This window comes from Patagioenas fasciata, chromosome 1, assembly GCF_037038585.1.
Source record: "Patagioenas fasciata isolate bPatFas1 chromosome 1, bPatFas1.hap1, whole genome shotgun sequence".
Taxonomy (NCBI): Eukaryota; Metazoa; Chordata; class Aves; order Columbiformes; family Columbidae; genus Patagioenas; species Patagioenas fasciata.
The window spans coordinates 81,211,232-81,231,339 of NC_092520.1; the positions used below are offsets into that span (position 1 = coordinate 81,211,232).

At 40.7% G+C, this 20,108-nt stretch overlaps 1 protein-coding gene across 7 annotated transcripts in view; it reads right to left on the reverse strand.

Annotated features, from left to right (window-relative positions):
* ROBO1 (roundabout guidance receptor 1) overlaps positions 1–20,108 on the reverse strand; it is a 741,248-nt gene that overhangs the window by 305,878 nt on the left and 415,262 nt on the right. Inside the window, exon 1 of one of the 7 annotated variants that reach the window (XM_065862792.2) lies at positions 4,174–4,701. The exons of the other annotated variants lie outside the window; for them this stretch is intronic. Within the exon in view, the coding sequence (XP_065718864.1) occupies positions 4,174–4,228 (55 nt within the window). The 5' untranslated portion in view covers positions 4,229–4,701. Of the gene's footprint in view, positions 1–4,173; positions 4,702–20,108 lie in introns of those variants that run through there. 7 annotated transcript variants of the gene reach the window in all.

Genomic DNA, 20,108 nt, shown 5'->3' on the forward strand with positions numbered 1-20,108 from the left:
CTAGTTTCTGATATTTGTAATGGTCCATCCATCTTTGTACATACAATCAGAACATTCGGCCTAAAGACTTCGGGCAGGAGATTGAGGAGTATCCTTCACATAAATTCATGTTTTCTAATGAAATCTTATCGACAGGACATAGTAATGCTCCAAAATTCAGTACCCTGAACATTATAGATGATCCCTACTAACAAAAACACTGTGCTGCTTCAGGACAATGGTATGGGACTACATGACATTAGAAGCAAGAAAACACTTGGCAAGCAAAACTGACTGGTGAGCAAAAGTCAGCTTGAGTTTTCTTTCTGTTTCTGTTTTAAACAGGTATGCAAATCAATTGCTAAACTATAGGAAAAAGTGTCTCTTCTGGTCAAAAGGTACCAAAACCACACTAATGCAAATTTTAAAAAAAAAAAAAAAAAAAAAAGAAGTTTGATATCCACAGATACTATCAGTACTCACAAGGTTAAGAGGTTTTGAATCAGACAAACACCTGGATACTTTGAAAATATTCCATCATGAGTAAGGAATTATCAATTTCATACCATGTGGTTATTTCTTTTCTAGTTTGAAGTCCTAAAAAACACAATGCAAACATGGCCAGCGTCTTCAATAGTAAGCAGCTGACTCAATCTTTCTTAAACAATCTTACAGTAACATTACTTAAACAGCACACAATGCAGTAGGGGTAGGTGGAAAAGGTTGGTTTTTGTTTTCTTGGATGACTTAGTTGTTCTACAGAATATGCACTTAGGCATTTATAATAATTTCAATTACTATGTAATATTTTTATTACTATTAGAGAATGTGGAAAAAAGAGCAGACACACTTCCTGTAATATTCTAATGCCACTTCACGAAGGGAAGCTTCTCTCTTTAAGTACAAACTTATGAGACAAACAAACCGCATCAAAGAAATGGCTGATTAATCTACTCATATAGGTAGGCTAGCCAACTGGAAAGGACTTTGGGGACATTCCATGGACACCATTAAACTATTAACTGTCAGAAGATAACTCTGCCATGAAGGAATACAAGACACAATTTTGCCCTCCACTGGCTAGAACTATCACTGGAAACCACGCCTGCCTCATTGCTGTCAGAGCTGCCTCTTTCATACAGCATGAGAAGCCCTTGCGAGCAAATGTACCGATCCCATTTGAAGTACAGCAATTAGCATAGGATATCAGAGACAGGAGAGGGGGAAAACATGTTGATCAAGTGGGAATCAGCTATGCAATGAAATACCTCACCGAAATAAAGATTTCTGCAGAGGTATCAGAAAAATCAAATGCTAACATATTTAGCCTTGAGAATTGCTAGAGCATTAAACACATGTGTGGAAAACCAGAACCTTGACATTCTTATTCCCAAGCACAAGCGTTCTGCATCTTACTCCCCAGATAACTGAAAGCTTTTATTTTTCCAAGCATATTAATTTGATGCTGCTGTGTTTCTTGGGGGGGGAGAGGTGTAGAAATGAAAACTCCATGGATTATGAAAAATGCTTCCAAATGAAGTAAAACGGCAGAATACAGGTGAACACTCAAGAAAACAAGGAAAACCAGAAAAATACCCCTTAAAGCATCTTTTATTCTTATCTTTATGCAAAGAAGCACTGAAATTACACTGGAAGAATAATAGAGGAAAGCTGCTACATTCTAATGTTCAAAATTATTCAAATTTAAATGTATTCAACACTTATTAATCACAGGCATAGATGAAAGAAGGTACTTCAGAGGATTGCATAGCAGCAACACCAGGGTAAAAATTAGGGGTTTTAAATTCTAAGTGGTTTACCAATTACTGTTTTAACAAACAGTAACCCACTTACCTCTCTATTATTAAGATTTTCCTCCTCCCGATCCCCCAATTATTTCCCACCTCTCAGTAGAAGTTTCTAACATCCCATTTACAGGGTGGCCACACAAAGTGTTGATTCAGTATTTGGTGTAAGTGAGGGAAGTGAAAACCTTCAGTGGAAGAGGAAGGAAAGGATCAATCAATTTGCCAGCAGTTCAGCTGTCAGTAGAACTCAAAGGATTTCAGTGTGGAAACTGCTGTAGATGACTCCTGTCCTTCCTTCTGCACTGCAGCCATCTGCCCTCAGACTTCATCCTGCCAAAGGTTTCTGGCAGGTCCATTGTTCTAGATGCAAGATTGACTATCTGATTATACTCTAGCTAAGGGGAGAAAGAAACGCCTCTGGTGAGGGAGTTGGAACAAAGTTATCCTCTGGTGTTTGTGTCTATCTTTGTTACTGAGTCTGCTTACATGGCAAAAGTAAAAATCTCCAAACCTCCATAAAAATTCGTGGTCTATTTTTTTTTTTTCTTTCTCTCCAACAACTCAGCTGGAATCAACATTATTAAAGAGAACATCCCCATCCTGAAGGGAAAGGGATTAAAAAAAAAGTCAAAAAACAAAAAAAACTTACATCCATGAGCATTCATGTGAGAAATATGTAAAGGAAAAAAACAGACACAAACAAAATAAAACCAAACAGTTTCTTAACTTGGAGTTTAAGATACTCCAGTACAGTTCTGAGTTACAGAGTACATTGTCTGTGAAGTCAACCTTTCCATGGTAGGGACAATAGTTATGGAAGATTTACAAAGGCCCCATTACATTTGTTTCTTCCATTAGATGAAGGCAGCAATTTAAAAAAAAGCAGGCTAGTGATGGCATGACTGACGTGGTCAAAAGCAAACAAGGCTACTCTTAAAAAAAAAAAAAAAAAAAAAAAAGAGAGAGAGATACAAAGCTTTCCATATTCAAAGCCACAAGAAGTGAACATAATACCCAACAGCAAAAATTTAATAGTTAAATTTATGATATAATCTAGACATAGACATAAGTTATTGCATTCAGTGGCATAATTAAGACTTAAAGCTTCAGGCGGTGTACTTAAGTGTTTCAAAAACTTCATTCATTCATTTACTGACCAGGTGTCTCATGCTACCATAACTTTAATGACTCAAAAGGGTCCTCAGCAAACTTATAAAAATCAATTAAGGAGGAAAAGTTAGCACCCAAACTAACCTTACATATAACGCAAGGTTTTACTGTGTTTACGCGTAGCTTAAATTATGACAAAAGACATTGTTGAGAATGGGAAGGGATACTGCAGGCTGACAAATCCGGCCTTCTAAAAGCAGCAGGAAGCTTATTCAGAAGCAAAACCCAAAACCTCCAGCACCTTCAGGACCGCTCCGGTACCCGGGCTGGGCACCATCACCCCGAAGCAGAAGACTGCACACATCTTCTGAAGTCATTAATACGCAGCCCTTTATCGCATTCCTCGACACCACGATTTGACAGGGTGCTCACACAGAGCAAAATCTGCTATCAACAATCCCCTATTAGCGCGACCCTATCTCTCATCCACAGGCACGATAAGATGTCCCAACACGCATAAGCCCCGCGCAAACAGTGACTAATGACCATTAATCCCCCTCCGATCTCCCCAGCGATCTCTCCCGCTCCCATTTATCACGCTGGCGCTTCACTTCGCACACGTGGGTAAACTTTAACCGCCAAGGTGAAGCAAAACCCGTCCACAAGCCGCCCCCCGCCCGCCCCGCCTCCGCGCTCCCCAACCGGGGCGGGTGCGCGGGGTTAACCCCTTCACGCGTGGGCCCGGGATCACCCCGCGAACCCCCGGGCTGTTGCGAGGGGGCAAACGGCCGTTAATGGACCGCCCGGGGGAGGGTGCGCAGTACCTGCGGCCTCTCCCCTGGCGCTGTATCCGTGGGGAGCCCCTGCCGAGCGGAAGGCGCAGCCCACCTCCCGCGGGAGGAGGGGGTCACTGCCCGCCGTCCCTCGTTACCGGCCGTGGTTGCATCAAACAACCCTCAGGAGCTGCCGGCGGCAGGGGGGGTGCCGCGCCCGCCCGCAGCCCTGGGGCCGCACCCGGCGCCGCGCACCGCCCAGCCCCGGTCCCCGCGCCCAGCAGCTCTCGCCCGCGGAGGGGCCGCGACCGGCGGGCAGCTCCCGACACCGCGCTCGGGGCAAACGTGGTCTTGGCGCCCGACCGGTGGAAGCCAAGCTTGGTTTCCGAGGAAAGCAGGGGGGCAGGAGGCGCGGAGAGGCCGGCTAGCGCATCGCCCCCCCGCCGCCAAAGCGCGACCACCGCCGCGGCCTCGCATCTGACTCGCCTACATGTGGTGGTTACCTGAGGTGAGACATATGAATCCAAAGAGGTAAAAGTGAGCAAACTCCGCGATCATTGTCCTCGGGTGGCGCCTGCAAGCAGTCTCATGCCAGAAGAGCGGGGGTAAAGACGAAAAGCCCCCAGTTGTAATTCCACAGAAGCTTAACGTAAGCGAGGTTTCCTAATCCCGCCGGACTCCCAGGGTGAGCCCCCTCCCGGGAGGGCGCTGTCAGGTCCGCGGGGTTCCAGCAGCACGCCAGCTCCCGCCGGCCTCCCCTCTCCTGGCCCGGGCTCTCCTAAGCGGCGCCTTGACACTTCCCAGGACCATCCAAAGCGACAGGACAAAACAAAAGATCCTCGAGTTCCCGCAGCCGAGATCCGCCGCCTCCCGATCACAACTTGCTGCTCCGCTCCGAGACTTTGTTCTGGATACCCGAGACGAGCCAGTAACGGAACGCAGCCGGGACGGGGTGCAGACCGGCCACCGCCGCCCTCCGCGGAGGCGAGAGACGGGCAGGGAAGCGGTCTCGGCAAAGTGCCCCGCCAAGTCACTGGGCAGCCGACGCGGGCGAAGGGCGGGCGGCGGCGCGGGGCGAGCGGCGGGCAGAGCGCGGCGGCGGAGCGGTGGCAGCCCCCGCTCCCATCACGGGGGAAAGAGGCGGGCGAGTCGGGGGCCGCGGCGGAGCCCAGCCGCAGTCAGGCGGGGCGGCGGGCAGGGGAGCCCCGGCGGCAGCCCCTCTCCCTGCACAGCATCGCCGCCGCCCCCTGCACGCGGGAATCCCAAACTCGCCCCTTCCCCAGCGCCGGAGGAGGGCACAGGAGGGGCGAGGAAAGAAAGAAAGGAAGAACAGACGGCGAGGGCGAGCAAAACTTCCCCGGGCCAACGCCCCCAGGCACCCACCCCACCCGCCCGCCCTCGGTGCAGCAGCAGCGACGGGAGGAGGAGAAGGAGGAGCGGCTCCTCGCCTTCCCCCGCCGCCGGGGCAGGGGTGCACGAGTCGGGCGGGGCCAAGCCCGCCGCGCCTGAACTTTCTGGTATCACGTCGAGCCGCCCGCGGCCGCCGTGGGCTTCCCCTTTCCCTTCCCCCTCCCGGCCGCCTCCGCCTCCTCTCCGCGATGCTGCCGCCGCGGCAGGTCTGGTGCCGCCTCAGGACACCTTAAAGGAGCCGCACCTACACGGCCCCCGCACGCCCGGCGCGGCCCAGCCCGGCGGATCCCGCCTCGATCCGCCCCGCGCGGAGCTGGCACCGCCTCCCCGTCCCCTCCCCCCGCCGGCGGAGGTAACGCGCGGGCCGTCGCCCCTCCCGCCACCGACCGTAATCCCGGGGCACAGCACAGACGTAGCTGCCACGGTCTAGGGTCGTGGTGGAGGGCAGAGGCTCCGGTCGGAGCTGGGGGGAGCATCTGCTACAGAAAAGGGCCGATTCCCCCTCTGAAAACAAACAATCAGGTAAACCGGGGTCTCCAGAACCCTAAGCCCCAGGTGGAAAAGTGCATGACGTGTGCGGAGGCCCCCCCTCGAGGTTACTGTCTATTTGGGTCACAGTTACTGGGCCATTGCACACCGTTAGGGACCCGCTCGCCACCACGGCATGGCCACTGCGGGCCCACGGCACGAAGAGCAGCAGCCCACCTTTTCTCTCATGGTTCGCCGGGTTGTTTTCCTTTCCTCTGCTGTAACAATCTATGGCACTCGCAGGTGGCATTGCAAGCAGGTACTGTGTTGTCTGGCATTCCTGGTAGAGTGAGGAGACTGGTTTGCCAGATGATCCCTGGTGCCTGCAGCCTAGCTATGTTTCGGCTATGTGCAAAACCCACCTGGGACAAGCATCCTCAAATCCTCACTCCCTCAGCAGAATACATGGACAAATGCTGAGGTACATAAGCATGAGGTACTCTTACAGTCAACTCCACATGGTCATGATCACCAAATCACAGAATGGTTGGGGTTGGAAGGGATCAAGTCCAACTCACCTGCTAAAGCAGGTTCACCCAGAGCGGATCACACAGGAATGTGTCCAGGTGGGTTTTGAAGGTCTCCAGAGAAGGAGACTCCACAGCCTCTCTGGGCAGCCTGTTCCAGTGCTTTGGCACCCTCAAAGTAAAGAAGTTTTTCCTCATATTCAGACGGAACCTCCTATGCCTCAGTCTGTGACAGCTTTATCTTGTGCCGTGAAAGGTAGTGGTAGGGCAAGAAAGCTTAGCACCGCAGGTGGAAAGGGTAGGTGTACCTACAAGAAAGATTGCTGCCCGACAAGTCAGGTGTATGGCAGCTCTACTACCTCACAGTAAAAGCTCCAGCTGTTCCTAGGTTTGATTCATTAGGTTATGAGTATTGAAGGAAGTGTAAAAAGAAATTTCATTTCAATGAAGCATGTTGAATATATTAACCCCATTGCAAGTGAGCCTTTTATTACAGTGGGATAATAAAATGCCAGAGAAAGAACCTTCCTTTACTTTCTCTCACAGGATTTACATGCACGCCATGTTGTTATCAGCTAAACAGGTTTGGATGGTCTCAGCCACCATCTATAGAAACACACGCTGGCACGCCACTACGTTTGCCCCATTCCGCCTCCCTCAGGGTGGCGTAGGGCAAACTCTGTTTAAAAGTTCAACAACAGAAGGGTCCTGTGAGTTGAACGAAATCTATTTTAGTCCGCTGTTATGCAAAATCAGTAAACACAAACTGTCAAATAATGTAAAGCAAAAATGGTTCACATTGGAAGTTCCTGGTTACATCTATCCACTGTATATAGACCAGCAGCAAACAGTCAAGATTTTCCACTAAAACTGATGAGAATAGATCAAACATTAGAACATTGAAAAGTTAGAAAAATAATCTATTGTTTTAACACCAACTGGACATCAACATTCAGAGAGAAAAAGAAATTAGTATCCTACTTCAAACACATTTAGAAAACAGTCATAACTGTGGAATCAATAACAGTGAATACTTCAGGCTGTACCTAGCCAACAATTTCTGTTCAGTGACCTCATGCCGTCATTCCACACTTTATGAAAGAAAACTGTATTAGCACCTCCAGAATTAAAACACACTGCAAAACAGTGAAGAGGTCCTAGATAATCCTTGAACCCTACTGACAACACTGAAATTTCAATAAATTAGGTTTGGAGTTGTTCTTTTTTAATTAAATAAACAGGAGTCACATGCAGGGCTGAAAATGAGCCTCAAGTGTTTATTTCACCTCCCTGTTCTGAGATAGAGTCATATATAGGTAGACTCCTACCAGCAAATATTTTTAAATCCCATTACTATACATTTCTAATGACTGGGATTTCATATCCTCTTTAGGTGACTTGTTCCAGTTACTGTATAGTCAGAATTTTTTTCTTTTATGCCTAGACTAAATAGTCTCCAGAAAAAAACACACCACCACCACTGATAACATTTTGAAGGCATGTTTTTTACTTTTTGTTGTATCAATACTTGACAGACTCATGTTGTACCAAATTATGTGTTTTAAATTGATTTCTTCAGTTGAAAAAGTAAAACCATGAATCTACAAGTAGGTCAGTCTATCAGGAATAAATAGGTTTACATTTTCTGTGAATGTACATACACATATATTTTATATATATGGGTATTTATTTACTTGTAACGTCATTTTTTATGTATTTCTGGTTTTACATGAATTTGCCAAAATCCCCTGTAATCTATAATTGTAAAAACATAATTTGTAATGCATTTCTATGACATATCTATTATCTAGCTACATAAATTAATCCATTTACTTTGTAACTGTCAACAGGTATACATGATGTGGAGAGAAGGTAAATAAAATGTTTAGCTGACTCTCAGAGTACTTTCTCTACTAAAGATAAATCTGTTTCCTGTACATGGGTGAAAGAGTAGGTTTCTGGATTTACTCTCTTTTGCTTAGGTCATTCAAAAAATGGCCTGTAACATTTTATGCTGTGTTGAAGTCTTATGTATGCTGGATGTTCATTTTTTTTTTTTAAATTTCACATTTCAGGTACAGAAATATTCGAAATACAGCAGTGGATTAAAGCTCTAAAGCTTACCATATGATCATGAGGTCAGCATAAGTAAAACGGTTTAAAGCTTTAGTGCCACAGTTACCCCATCTTTAACAGCCATATAAGGCTGTTCCTGTAACTTTGAAGAAATTTTTATCCTTCGAGAAGTATAGATTCATTCTACTTTAAGTACCTATAGTGAAAGTACACTACAGCTTCAAAGACTTGTTCAATTTGTACTGTCTCAGTTACTTCATAAAATAATGTTTAGCTGTCAGTGTTTTCTTACTTCAGAAAAAAAAAAAAAAACACTAGGAGTGGGTATATACTGCTCTAATTATCTTTTTTTTAAAAAAAAAATAATTTAGATTGTAATAATATATAACAGCTGCACAGCTGAGTGAATCTCTTCAAATTGTAAGCCTACAGAAATTCATCAGAATATCTTGCAAGTAATTGACATCATCCTTAATTCTGCAGATGTTCTTACAACATGTGTGCTATTCAAACATCCTTATTGTCCTTGATGCTGAGACATATATACATATATATGAGACACGCACACATATACATATGTCAGAAAATGTTTCTAGGAAAAGAAATATGGCTTTAACCTCTTCAGATCTGGGAAACACTTCTTCTGCATGTACTTGAGGTGTTAATTGTGTAGTATGTGAAATGTGAATGCCTCCAAAATAAATGGATAAGATAAAGTAGATTTGGTGGCATCTGAAAAGGAGAAGTGAAAAATGTCAAAAAACTATATTCCACTCTTAAATTTTATCAATGGATAATTTTGACTCCAAAAATCACAGAAAAAAACAGCCCACTTCCAGTGACAAAGTCATGTTTTAAGTGAAATCTAAAACTACAGAAAATACAGTAATGTATATATTTAATTGTATAACAGCATACATCTACTGCATTAATTGACATGGAATATTAGCTCTAATTCCTAGCTTTTTTTTTTTTTTTAATTTAAATTTCAAACAGTACTGAATGTACAACTGTTGAATGACTGAATTTTTAATTTGGTATTTATCTTGTTATAAATCTCATCCTCCCCTACCCCCGCTGCCCTGCCATTTTTCAGACTTATGCAGACATGTAATGTTAATGAGAATAGGACTACTCCTATGCACAAAATTACACATGCTGCCTGTGTTTGAGGCATAGGACTGTGGTTGGGAAACCTCCAAGAATAAGAACAGGTTCTACAGAACTGATAGTTGTGATTCAGCAGATGGCACTCTTCCCTCGAAGTGACTGAAACCAGCGCTGCCTCTGATACAGGGGACAATGTGCTTTTAGGGATTATTCATTTCATTTTACTCAGAAGAACCTGAATTTCTGTAAGTCCTAAAGATCTCAGGGTACTTCACCAGATGATGTCTTGAATGTGTTATGGGGGCAGCTGCACTCTCTCTCCACAAACCTTTTTGAACTTCAAATGACTCTTCCGTTCTTCATCTTGAAACTCCTGTTCAGCCTTACAGTTATCTCCAGAAGCTGGCTGCCAGAAATACCTATATGTGTGCATGTGTATATTATATGATCACACGTGCATGTGTCTGCATATGCGCACAGGGTTTATCATTCTGAGCATTCTGAGGCTGGCAGCAAGTATGACTACATCAGTAACGTTATTTTGTATGCTACAATTAAACTTCCATTGACATCACAGAGAATTAGTTCAGATAAGAGTGCACTGTTAGTGTCACAGATTAGATTATCATGAAGACGTTTGTACAGTTTATTCAAACTAGAACTGCTTTTACAGGTTTTTGTCAAGATGTGCATGATGTCTGTCCTGGGTTTGCGTCTGCTTTCGTATGATCAACCATATGGATTCAAGAATCCCACAAAACAGCCAATCCACTTGCACATTCACCCATAGTAACTCATGCAATTCATGTGTCCTGTCTTTTGTGTTTAGTGTTTGGGGTTTTTTTGTTTGTTTTTCCCAGTTAACCTTGTAATCACTTTAAGGATAGTAATTTACCTGCTATAGCCTAAAATATGTTTAAATTACTGTATCACATTGTGTTACCCTCAGAATGTAATATTAATTTTAAAAAGGTAAACACCTAAAAAGTCCTGCCATTGTTCTATCAGATATAACCAAGTTTCAATAACTGTTTCTTTTAGGGCACCACAGAAGGGATTAGTTGGATTACTTAATAAACCATCTTAAAAAACAACTGAAAAACTTTTTTTTTTTTTCCCTAAGTGTAAGCATTACTAAGCTGAAATGAAATGGAAAAATGTGAGAAATTGTACATCTCTATATATATATTATGGGTCTAATCTGTGGCATGAATCTTAACTGAAGTCAATAAACATACATGGCAGCAGAATAATAGCTTTTTGCAGGTTTCAGTAGTAAAAACATGGATTTTTCTATGGTAGAGCGAAACAGTTAGTGAAGCTGTAAGAAAAAGCACTGTAAAATGTAACTGAATATAAAAAGTACATGAATAGCAAACACTTGAAAACATACACTTGCCATATAATTAATTTGGATAATTATGATGAGTAAATAAAAAACGTTATGATTTCCATGCCCCTATATGACAATTTCTGTCTCTTTCTTAAACAGTTTGGTTACCGTTTAAACCTGCTATTCAAATAATTTTCTTGTGATTGACTGATTAGGACCTTAACATGGTTTTGCTTTTATTTACATGAATTTTGGGATGCAACTCTTATTTCTTCGATGTTACTCTCAGTTACACCACTAGTGAATTCATACTGCCAGTGTCTTTCACTACGTACAACATTTAGAATAGTGATCATAGTCATTGCAGACTAAGGAATACTAGCAATAAAATATAAGATTTTATTTGCCATGCTGAATTCACAGACAGAGACCCTAAACAAGCTCAAGCATCATTATGCTAGGTGTATAAAAACAACATGACAAAAGATGCTTTCTTCAAAGAATTTATAAAGCATCATTATCAACATAAAAGACTACAAGAAAAATTCACCACTGGCATAAACATGCAAAATTCCATTGATGTTTATCCTTTAATACTCCTTTATATTAGGAGTGAATGCAACTTTTCATTTCTGTTTCAAAGGTGCTATAGCACATCCGCACTGAGGAAAAAAAAAAAAAAAAAAAAGACTGAAGCTATATTCCTTCTGTTCCCCAAGTAAAAATTGCTAAGGGCATATTTTCTCTTCAGTCTAGTCAGCAGATTAGCTCAAATGCCTTTTAAAAATTATTATTATAGGGAATATTGCATATAGCTTCCACTCTGTGGTTTTGTTCTTGTCAATGACAAAATGCTGATACAAACAGCACAATATTTATTACAAAAGCAGTGTTATCTCTAGTACTACTAAACAAAGAGAGACCTGTCCCTGAAATCTCAGTATTTGCTCTAAATGTTTAACAAACGAGCCATTCAGTACTATCTCCTTGTTTCTATACAGGGTATAGGAAGAGTATGAGGGTGTCACCTAGTGGATTGTTTGGACGGCCTATAAGAGAACTAACAAGCAAAACCATCCGAATGGCATTGAATGACCTAACAAAATGAAAGAGAAAGGATTCTTTTTTCTTTATTTAATTACTCCAGGAATTGTGAAGGCTTCAACAGAGTGGTGTTGTTCTGTAATATCTGCCTTTGGGTTCCCATTCATGTCACAGAATCTATTGGCACAGAAAAGGGCTGTTAGAATGATGCATCAACAATTTTGAAGAGAAAATTACCTATCTTCCTGGCTCAGAGGAAAGGTTTAATATTACCACAGATGACCGTTTAAAATGAGTTGCACAGAACTTTTTGTTAAGATTAAAAATAACTGGAAGAAATTATATACAGTGGCTGCAGATTCCATGAATTATACTTTAAAAGAAAGCACTGTCCCATGGTTTTCAACAGGCCATCAAAAAAGGGTTTTTTACATGTGTTAGTTTGAGATTGCTGTATGCATTTATAATTCATGAATAGTTCAGGTTAACCTTAGCAATATGGAGATGAAAAGGATTACATAAACTATCCATCCTTTTTGTTTGATTGAATTACCGCACATATTTAAAGCAGACGCCACTTAAGAACGGAATACCTGCAGTGAATTAACTCAGTCAAATGCAAAGCAGACACCCAAGCCAGCTCACCCAGTACAATTTCAATGCATATTGAAATTTAAAATAACCAGCATACAATTTATAATTGCATGATGATGAAAGCCTATCTGATCCCATATATTTAACCTCTTTTAATTTAAAAAATGCTTACTACAGTTTTAATATTACATTCTGCCCTTGAGTGGAGGAAGGAGAAAAAGTAAGGATGGAACTACAAATAATAGAGACATCCTGTTTCAGTGCCTAGAGCATGCATTGTATTACACCCCCTGAAATTTTTCAGTGTGTATTGTGTGACCAGCATGGGAAGAGGATAAAGTCTTTGCCCCATGATGGTATGTTTATCTGCTGGTATCAGAAGTACATACTACCTGTCACACTAGCAGTACGCTTTGCTGGCCTTGCTGGTGGTACCTTCCTTGAAGTGGTAATACGCGTATTTTAATGAACAAGTGGAACTGCCTGCCTCTGTGTGTAAGGGCTAGCCCAGCCTTAGCCTTTTCTGTACACATAGAATACATACTGACAATTTAAAATTATTTGCAAAATACCCTAGGAGAAAAGATAGAAAGACCCCAGCAATGCTTATACATATTAAAAGCTCTCAAAATCACTCTTCAAGAGAACTATGAAAATGTATATTATTTAGCTTTATTACCAAACCAAAAATTTGTATAAATATATTTCAAGAGTTTTAATATAAACAAACTATCCCTACTTTTTGAGGTAGAAAATATGGAAAAAAGGAAAAAAGATTGCTTAAATTCCTCACCCTTAAAACAGAGGGCAAAGTTCTGTTGATCAGAAGCATCTTATTTGCCTAGATATTTAATGTTTTCTGCTCCTTAGAAGCATTTTTCTCCTCTTGGGACATGAAGTTATTTGGGGATTTTATTTTTCTCCTTTTTTTTTTTTTTCCCTCAAAGTTATTGGCCTGGGTCATAGTGGATTTTGGTGAGAAGTGCCCAGGTGTTGTATATTGTGGAGTTCGGTAGTAGACACTGGTAAAGTACAAAATCTGCAGGACAAATAAGGATTACTGCTGAGGGAGAGGATGCTGTTGGTGAGTCTTGTATACCCATTCATACAGCAGGTTATTTTATTTTAAAACAGTTATTTCCAGCTTTGTGCAGGAAACAGCAATACCAGGTTCCCATACTACATACATCTCCTTTCTCACAGAAGGTCAGACTGCCTTCAGAATAATTAAAAAACATCAACCCCCCCCAAAAAAAAAACAAACTAGAGGGAAGGCCTTGGGCCAAAGCTAAATATTTCATTAAAAAGAAAACTGGTCTTGCATGTGTTCTCCTTAAAACCTCCCAAAGGACAAATCTGTCAGGGTATGTCTACATAGTTGGGAGCATCCAGTAACACAACTCTTCCTCCCACTCTCTGAGACGGCTTGACACGAGCCAGCTCCAATCCAGAAGCTGAGTAAATACACTATCAGAGTGCCAAGCCTGAGCTAACACAGGTTGTGTCTCAACAGGCCTTATTAGCTCAGGCTCATTACTGTAATAACATGGTTCTGTGGCTGCTGCACTGCAGCTGGCCCCGTCTGCCTGGCTTGCTGTGTGTGGGGAGCAGGCACTGAAGTATCTGCTCCTGACTGTGTAGACATGCCGTCAGCGTGTTCCTCCTCTTCTTCCCGGAGGTTTTGTCATTTAATTTAAAGTCAACAGCTGCGCCTCTCAAAAAAAAAAAAAAACCACCCAAACTGTACTGGCATTAAAGAAGAACATTTTAAAAAATAGTATGGTTGTGAAAGGTTGTGGAGTGCTGACTGCCTCTAGCAGTGGAAAGCACGACCTTAAGCAAGGATCACATAAGTATACAACTTGCAGCTTCATCTCCCATCACCTCCTAACAGAGAAGATGCAAGAGTAAATTACACACTTGAGTGCTGGAGGAGGCCTGAAAAAATGCAGCAATCTTCTCTCAAATAAAAAGTGAAAAACTCACCCTTCTCTTTTATATAAATGGTCAAGTTTTGGATTTCCGCAGTGTTACTGAGTAGACACAATTTATCTGCATTTGCCCTCAACTATACTGCTGGACAAACATCCTACTTTTAGCTGGAGGGCACAGTCACAGCTGCATGGACTCATAGCCAACCTCAAAGAATGCGACAAGAACAGGAAAATTGCTCTTTAAATCTTAATGCTGGAAGGGGACAGCACAAGCATGGTAGTTCAGATAGTAATACCAGAATAAATAAATACTCAGACCAAAGAAAGTCTTAGGTGAAGTTCTTACAGACCGCAATAGGGGAAGATATTAGCTGGGATCTGCCCCTTCCACACGTGATCCCTGTAGTTGTAGTTTTTGGGTGGGCAAGTAGGAGAGCAGCGGCGAGATGCAAACACGTGCTAAAAACCTAATTCTAAGCCTACACCCGCACCCACGCACAGAAAACTATTCCCAGTTGGTTTCCATTATTAATTAATAAATTATTTTTTGTTTTAGCTTTAAATGACATTTTTTATTGTTGCTTCCTAATGGGGCAAGTGGGAAACTATCGCTTCTGTGCAACCAAAACTGGCGGTCTCACATAGAGATAACAACCTCAGCCCAGGAGAGATTGCCTAGGCATTGAGAGGGTTTGCAATATTGAAAATTTGCATATTGCTATGAAAATGTGGCACTACCAATGGACCTTTTATTAACTGGTAGGGGAAACTATTCACCTAAGTAGAAGTTGGAGAGATTTCGTTTAAACATATTCAGTTGGTTTTCATGATTAACAACTTTATTTTCAGTTGTGAAATTTTAAATTTGCTTCCCATCTTCTAAAAAATTCTACATGCTTACTTTTTGTGACACTTTAGGTATGCAACACTACTTGTGTTGTAACATTTGCATTTTGATTTAAATAAGCAAATGAGGTTTTAAAAACCTGATTTTTATGATTATAGTAGGGAAATCCTCGCATCAGTTCAATGTGATAATTAAAGAGTCTACATGTCTTTCAGGAAAATAGTTATCAAACCTCCAATGTACTTTGTCTAGTCTTATCTGGATTGTTTCCAGAAAGTAAGGTTTTGTTTTTTAGGGAACTATGCTGCAGTGCCCTCTGCTGGCACTAAGTGTTTTGGTTTTATTTTGTGTTTGTTGTTGTGTTTTGTTTGTTTTGTTGTTTTTGGTGGTGGTTTGTTTGTTTGCTTGTTTGTTTGTTTTCCCTGAAGCACTATAGTTTTCTATTGTAGGTGATTTAAAGAGGTGTAAAAATGGTTTAAAACCCGAGGAGTCAAACCGCTACATACTCCTAACAGCACCCTATGTTGGTGAGACTCTGTAAGAGGCTTTCAAGTAAAAACAGCAAAATTGATCTTAAACAATACCAAATTTGATATAAACTTTTTACAAAGTTGTCAGGACATTTCAAGCTTTTACAAGAAAGAATATTTGCTAAAGCCTCAAAATTCTATGAAAAATTCCAGGGCTTATGGAAGACACTATTAAGAGCATCAGGTGATGTCCATTTAACTTCAAGAAGTTAATTCTGCATTAGCAAATCAATACTGTGAAAATCTAAACAGAATGGTCATGTCAGATTTCTATATTTCAAATGGAATTTCAAAGCTCTTGGCTTACCTTTTACCCAGCCAACACATGACAATAACTATAGACTGAAACCGCTGTTCAAGCAAGGAACCAAATATATGCACTGGAACTTACATGATACTCTTTGTCAACATTTTGAATAACTTCAAAGAAAATGGCAATGACAATTTAGACAGTTAAGTATACATGTGCTTCAGTGCATTTATGGCATGAACACATGGAAAGAAGGAAATATGGAAAATTAACTTTTTTCCTTCTCAACATGCTACTGTCTTACTGAAACCTTAATGAGGTACTACCCATTCCCAAGGAGTTAATTAATACTTTCCATGAACAAATATCAAACGATATCAAAATATCAAACAATCATCTTCTGTGCAGTAAGATTAATCAAGCAATGATTTTTAATGTGCCATATAATTTGAAATGTGTATTTCATAGCGGCTTGGTTAAAATTACCTTAATTAGGTAGGGTACTGATAAAAATAAGGTCTAGGATGTTCTTGGTTTTGTCTTTCAGTTCCATCTGAGCACAGAGTAGAAATTACAAACCTGGCCTGAATTTGGTATCTTGGAAACATGAGTGAGAGTTTCAAAAGTGCTTTGCAGAGGGGGATGTTCAACTGCCATTGAAAGAACTCCCCTCGGTATTCTTGAAAATCCCACCCTTAAACCTTTATTAAGAATCTCTTGAAAGAGATTTTTGCTTGAAGCCATAAATCTTCCCATCAGATATGCAGGGCAAATCACCAATTAACAGGAGACATGAAGGATTTTCTTGATTACGGTTTGGACGTGCGTTTCTCTGGAGAGCCGCTTTTGTTCAAAACCAGCCAGTCTTCTCCATGTTTCGGCACACAATGTGTTTCACAATCAAAAACTAGACAATTATAGTGCAACAGAAATATGGGTTTCAGTACTCTAAAATACTTTGATGACATGAATTGTTATACAATAGGTGACATCTTGTTTTGACACAACAGCATTTCAGATGGCAAAAGCATTCTGCTTCTGTGTGACACAGTGGTGTTGGAGCCAAATTATGAATACGTGTGGATGTGGTAATAAACATGTTAAAAGCAAACATCAGCACTCAAGACTATTGTGCAGATTTAGGCTAATCTTTAGAGGATTTTAGGTTCTTGGATCTGTCATGTCCTAAGCTGGCAGTAGCTTGAGGTGACAACCCACTGCCTGAGAGCCGGTGTGGAAGGCATTACTTCCACTTTTCAGATTTCTGTGGAAAGCTAGAGTCCATCTGTTTTCTTCCCCAACATTGTAATGATTTACCATATCTCTAATAATCCATGTAATTTAAGCCACAGTGAAGACAACAGCATAATGTAGTTCTCTTTGAAATCTGCTTTGCTCTGATGAAGATTGTAGTTGGTTTTGTTTTGTTTGTTTGTGTTTAGGTTTTAAACTTAACATATTAACTGCAGGAAACCGCTTCATGAGTGGTCAGGGTTCCTGTCAGTGAACTGATGTGATGCCTAGCCTTGTGATATTTGCTGTGCTGCTTTTCTGGAAAACATGGCCCAATGTAGCCTGCCAAAGTAACACTCGTGAATTGCCTCTTATCTCCATTCTTCTCTATTAAACAATGCATTACAGGTAATGTTAGTCCCAATTATATGTAACCATTTCTTGCCAAAGAGGTTAGTATTGTGTCCAGTGGCTAAAAGAAGCCGTCTTGAAGAAACAATATATTCTGTTACAGGATAAGCTAATGATTTGACACTGATTTCTCACTTGAATAGTGGAGGGACTGAAGAAAGCACACAGTGAAAAAGCCACCTTACAGAGAGGAAGACTTATTTCTAGAATCCTGGTAGACAAACATACATCAATTGTTGTGGCACTTTAATAATGTAATTAAAGCAAAACAATCATGTAATAACCCCACCCAAATGTTCCCATGACAGTTCACATAGAGTATAGGTCTCAGTTCTGAAAAAAAAGCTGTCTGGGTAGAGAGTAAACTTAAGCTGTTTCCAGGGGTGGCAGCCATTTCTGTGGCACAGCAATCGTCCCTGCAGCTCACAAGCAAGTGCGCACTGACAGCAACAAGTCCTAAGGAAAGCTGGAAAGCCTTGTCTCTTCTGTGCTCTGTTTCTGCACAGGTGACGATCCCTGAAGTCTGACCAAGATCCCATCACCATAAAGTTGGATCTGGTTCCACATACAAAATAACAACAAAATTCTGTCCACTCATCGTTCAAATATTTGCTGTCTCAAATAGTGCCATGTCCGAATAAGAACACAACAAGCATAACAATCCTGCTTCATGAGGCTTGAGGCCATGACTCTGGAGTAATGTGAAAGTCTTATTTCTGTCATGTCCCAGAAAAACTAGGAACATTGTATGCATACCCAAAGAAAAAAAAAAAAAAAAAAAAAAGCTTTTTGGGTGTATTTCTGTCAAACTATTAACAAGTTTAGTAAGACATATGAAATAGAGCTGTACTTTTGAATCAGATACTAGCGTCTGGAACCATTATTTACAAACAAATTTTTATCATTATTACAACCTATAACAACATGATACTGAGGAGTTGGGGAAGAAGTGGAAACTTAATTTCTTAGTCTGTGCAAATTAAGATAATGTGCTTTTCTGGAAGCTTTAAGCAAATTAAAGTGTGTCTTATGGAGCCCAATACAGATTAAATGGGTGAAATTTAAATGGTTCTGTTAATCAAGCGGTCTTTTCTATCTTAAATACTACAAACATTCAGCTGATACTAAACCATGTTATCTAGGAGATGAACATCACTATTTTAAAGAGTTTCTGTACTACAACAAATTTAAAAGGTTTCATTTGTGTCTGCAATTGTAACTGTGCCACAGCTTACAAAAGATTCTTGTCTGTTCTGCTGAAAAAAATGAATATAGATCCAAACCATGATAGTTTATACCCACAAAGTAGGAATGAGTTACTGCTTTCACACCTCTTCGTTTTGTGGTTTATAGACCACAACACAAGTTGATTACGCTCATGTTCCTAATTATGAAGGTTAAGAGAATTTTCATATCTTTCAATGAAGTAATGTCTTCAGTTGATTACAAGTATGATTGGAAAACAAATCTTTTAATGAAATATGTGACACTGTTGTACTAAATATAATCACACAATGCTCAGCAAAGCTGTCAATAAAGTGAAACAAATACAACTCCTCAAATGTTTCCATGAAATAAGTAATTAAAGGTTTTCTAGTATGCAGCTTCCTGGAGTACAAAGAATAAATCACAGAAAATAAAGGCAAGACACTAGCAACCCAATTTCATGCAGAATTCCGACTCCTGAAAGGTTTGAAGCCTCAGGCAGTTGGAATTTACTGTTCTCATTCAGAGAAATGATTTGCAGACTTAAATGAATATTTTAGGTTTTTTTCTTTGAGTCAAATGATCCATCTGTTTACTAAAACAATTCACTGCAAAGCCAAAGAGGTCACTTCAGGGTAAAACCTCCATCTTAGCAAAGGGTAAACCAAACAGTGTGTCAAATTGAACTATTTGAAGTAGAAAGTGACATCAGATAATGTTTGATGATGGTCAGATTGTATGATCTTTCTGCTGCAGCATTTTTTAAACTGGGATACAAAGAATCATTTTCTTGGAAGGTATGACATTAACAAAGTTTATATTTCTATGTCATCCTAGTTTTACCCTGTCAAATGGAGTTGATAACAAGCTTTATATGTAAAAATGCATATGCTTTGCAACTTACAGCCACCCCATCAGACAAAGAAGTGTTTGTCAGTAGGCTATGCGTTTGTAAGTTATATCAAGGCAATAGGCATATACCAGAGAATGTATTCATCTCCCATTTTAGAATGAGAGATTCCGTTTCTTTCAAATCGCTAATTTGCAGTAAAGTTGGAATGCTTTGATATGGGACTTGGTGGCAGGGGGAAGAGAGTAAAACCAGGATAGAATATTTTTTGTGGAATCAGGACACTGAGTAGGAAAATATTTATCTAAAAGGAAATGGTACCATGTCACCTAAATTTAACATTACCAACAATTCCAGTGGTGTTAAGTTTACAATACAGCTTCTACTAAAATAAAACTCCCTTTAAATGGATTATATTCTCAAAATTAGAATCTAGTTTTGCTTCCTTAAATAGAAAAAACAACAGAGAAGTTAACATGATTCTTCAAATGCTATCACTATTTCCAAGAATTAGCAGAACATAGACAGAATAGGAGCTGTTCTCAGTGAGGTTGATTTCCTCCCACTTGTTTTTTTGGTCCCTATTCTGTGCATTGGAAACAGGCGGGTGGAAAT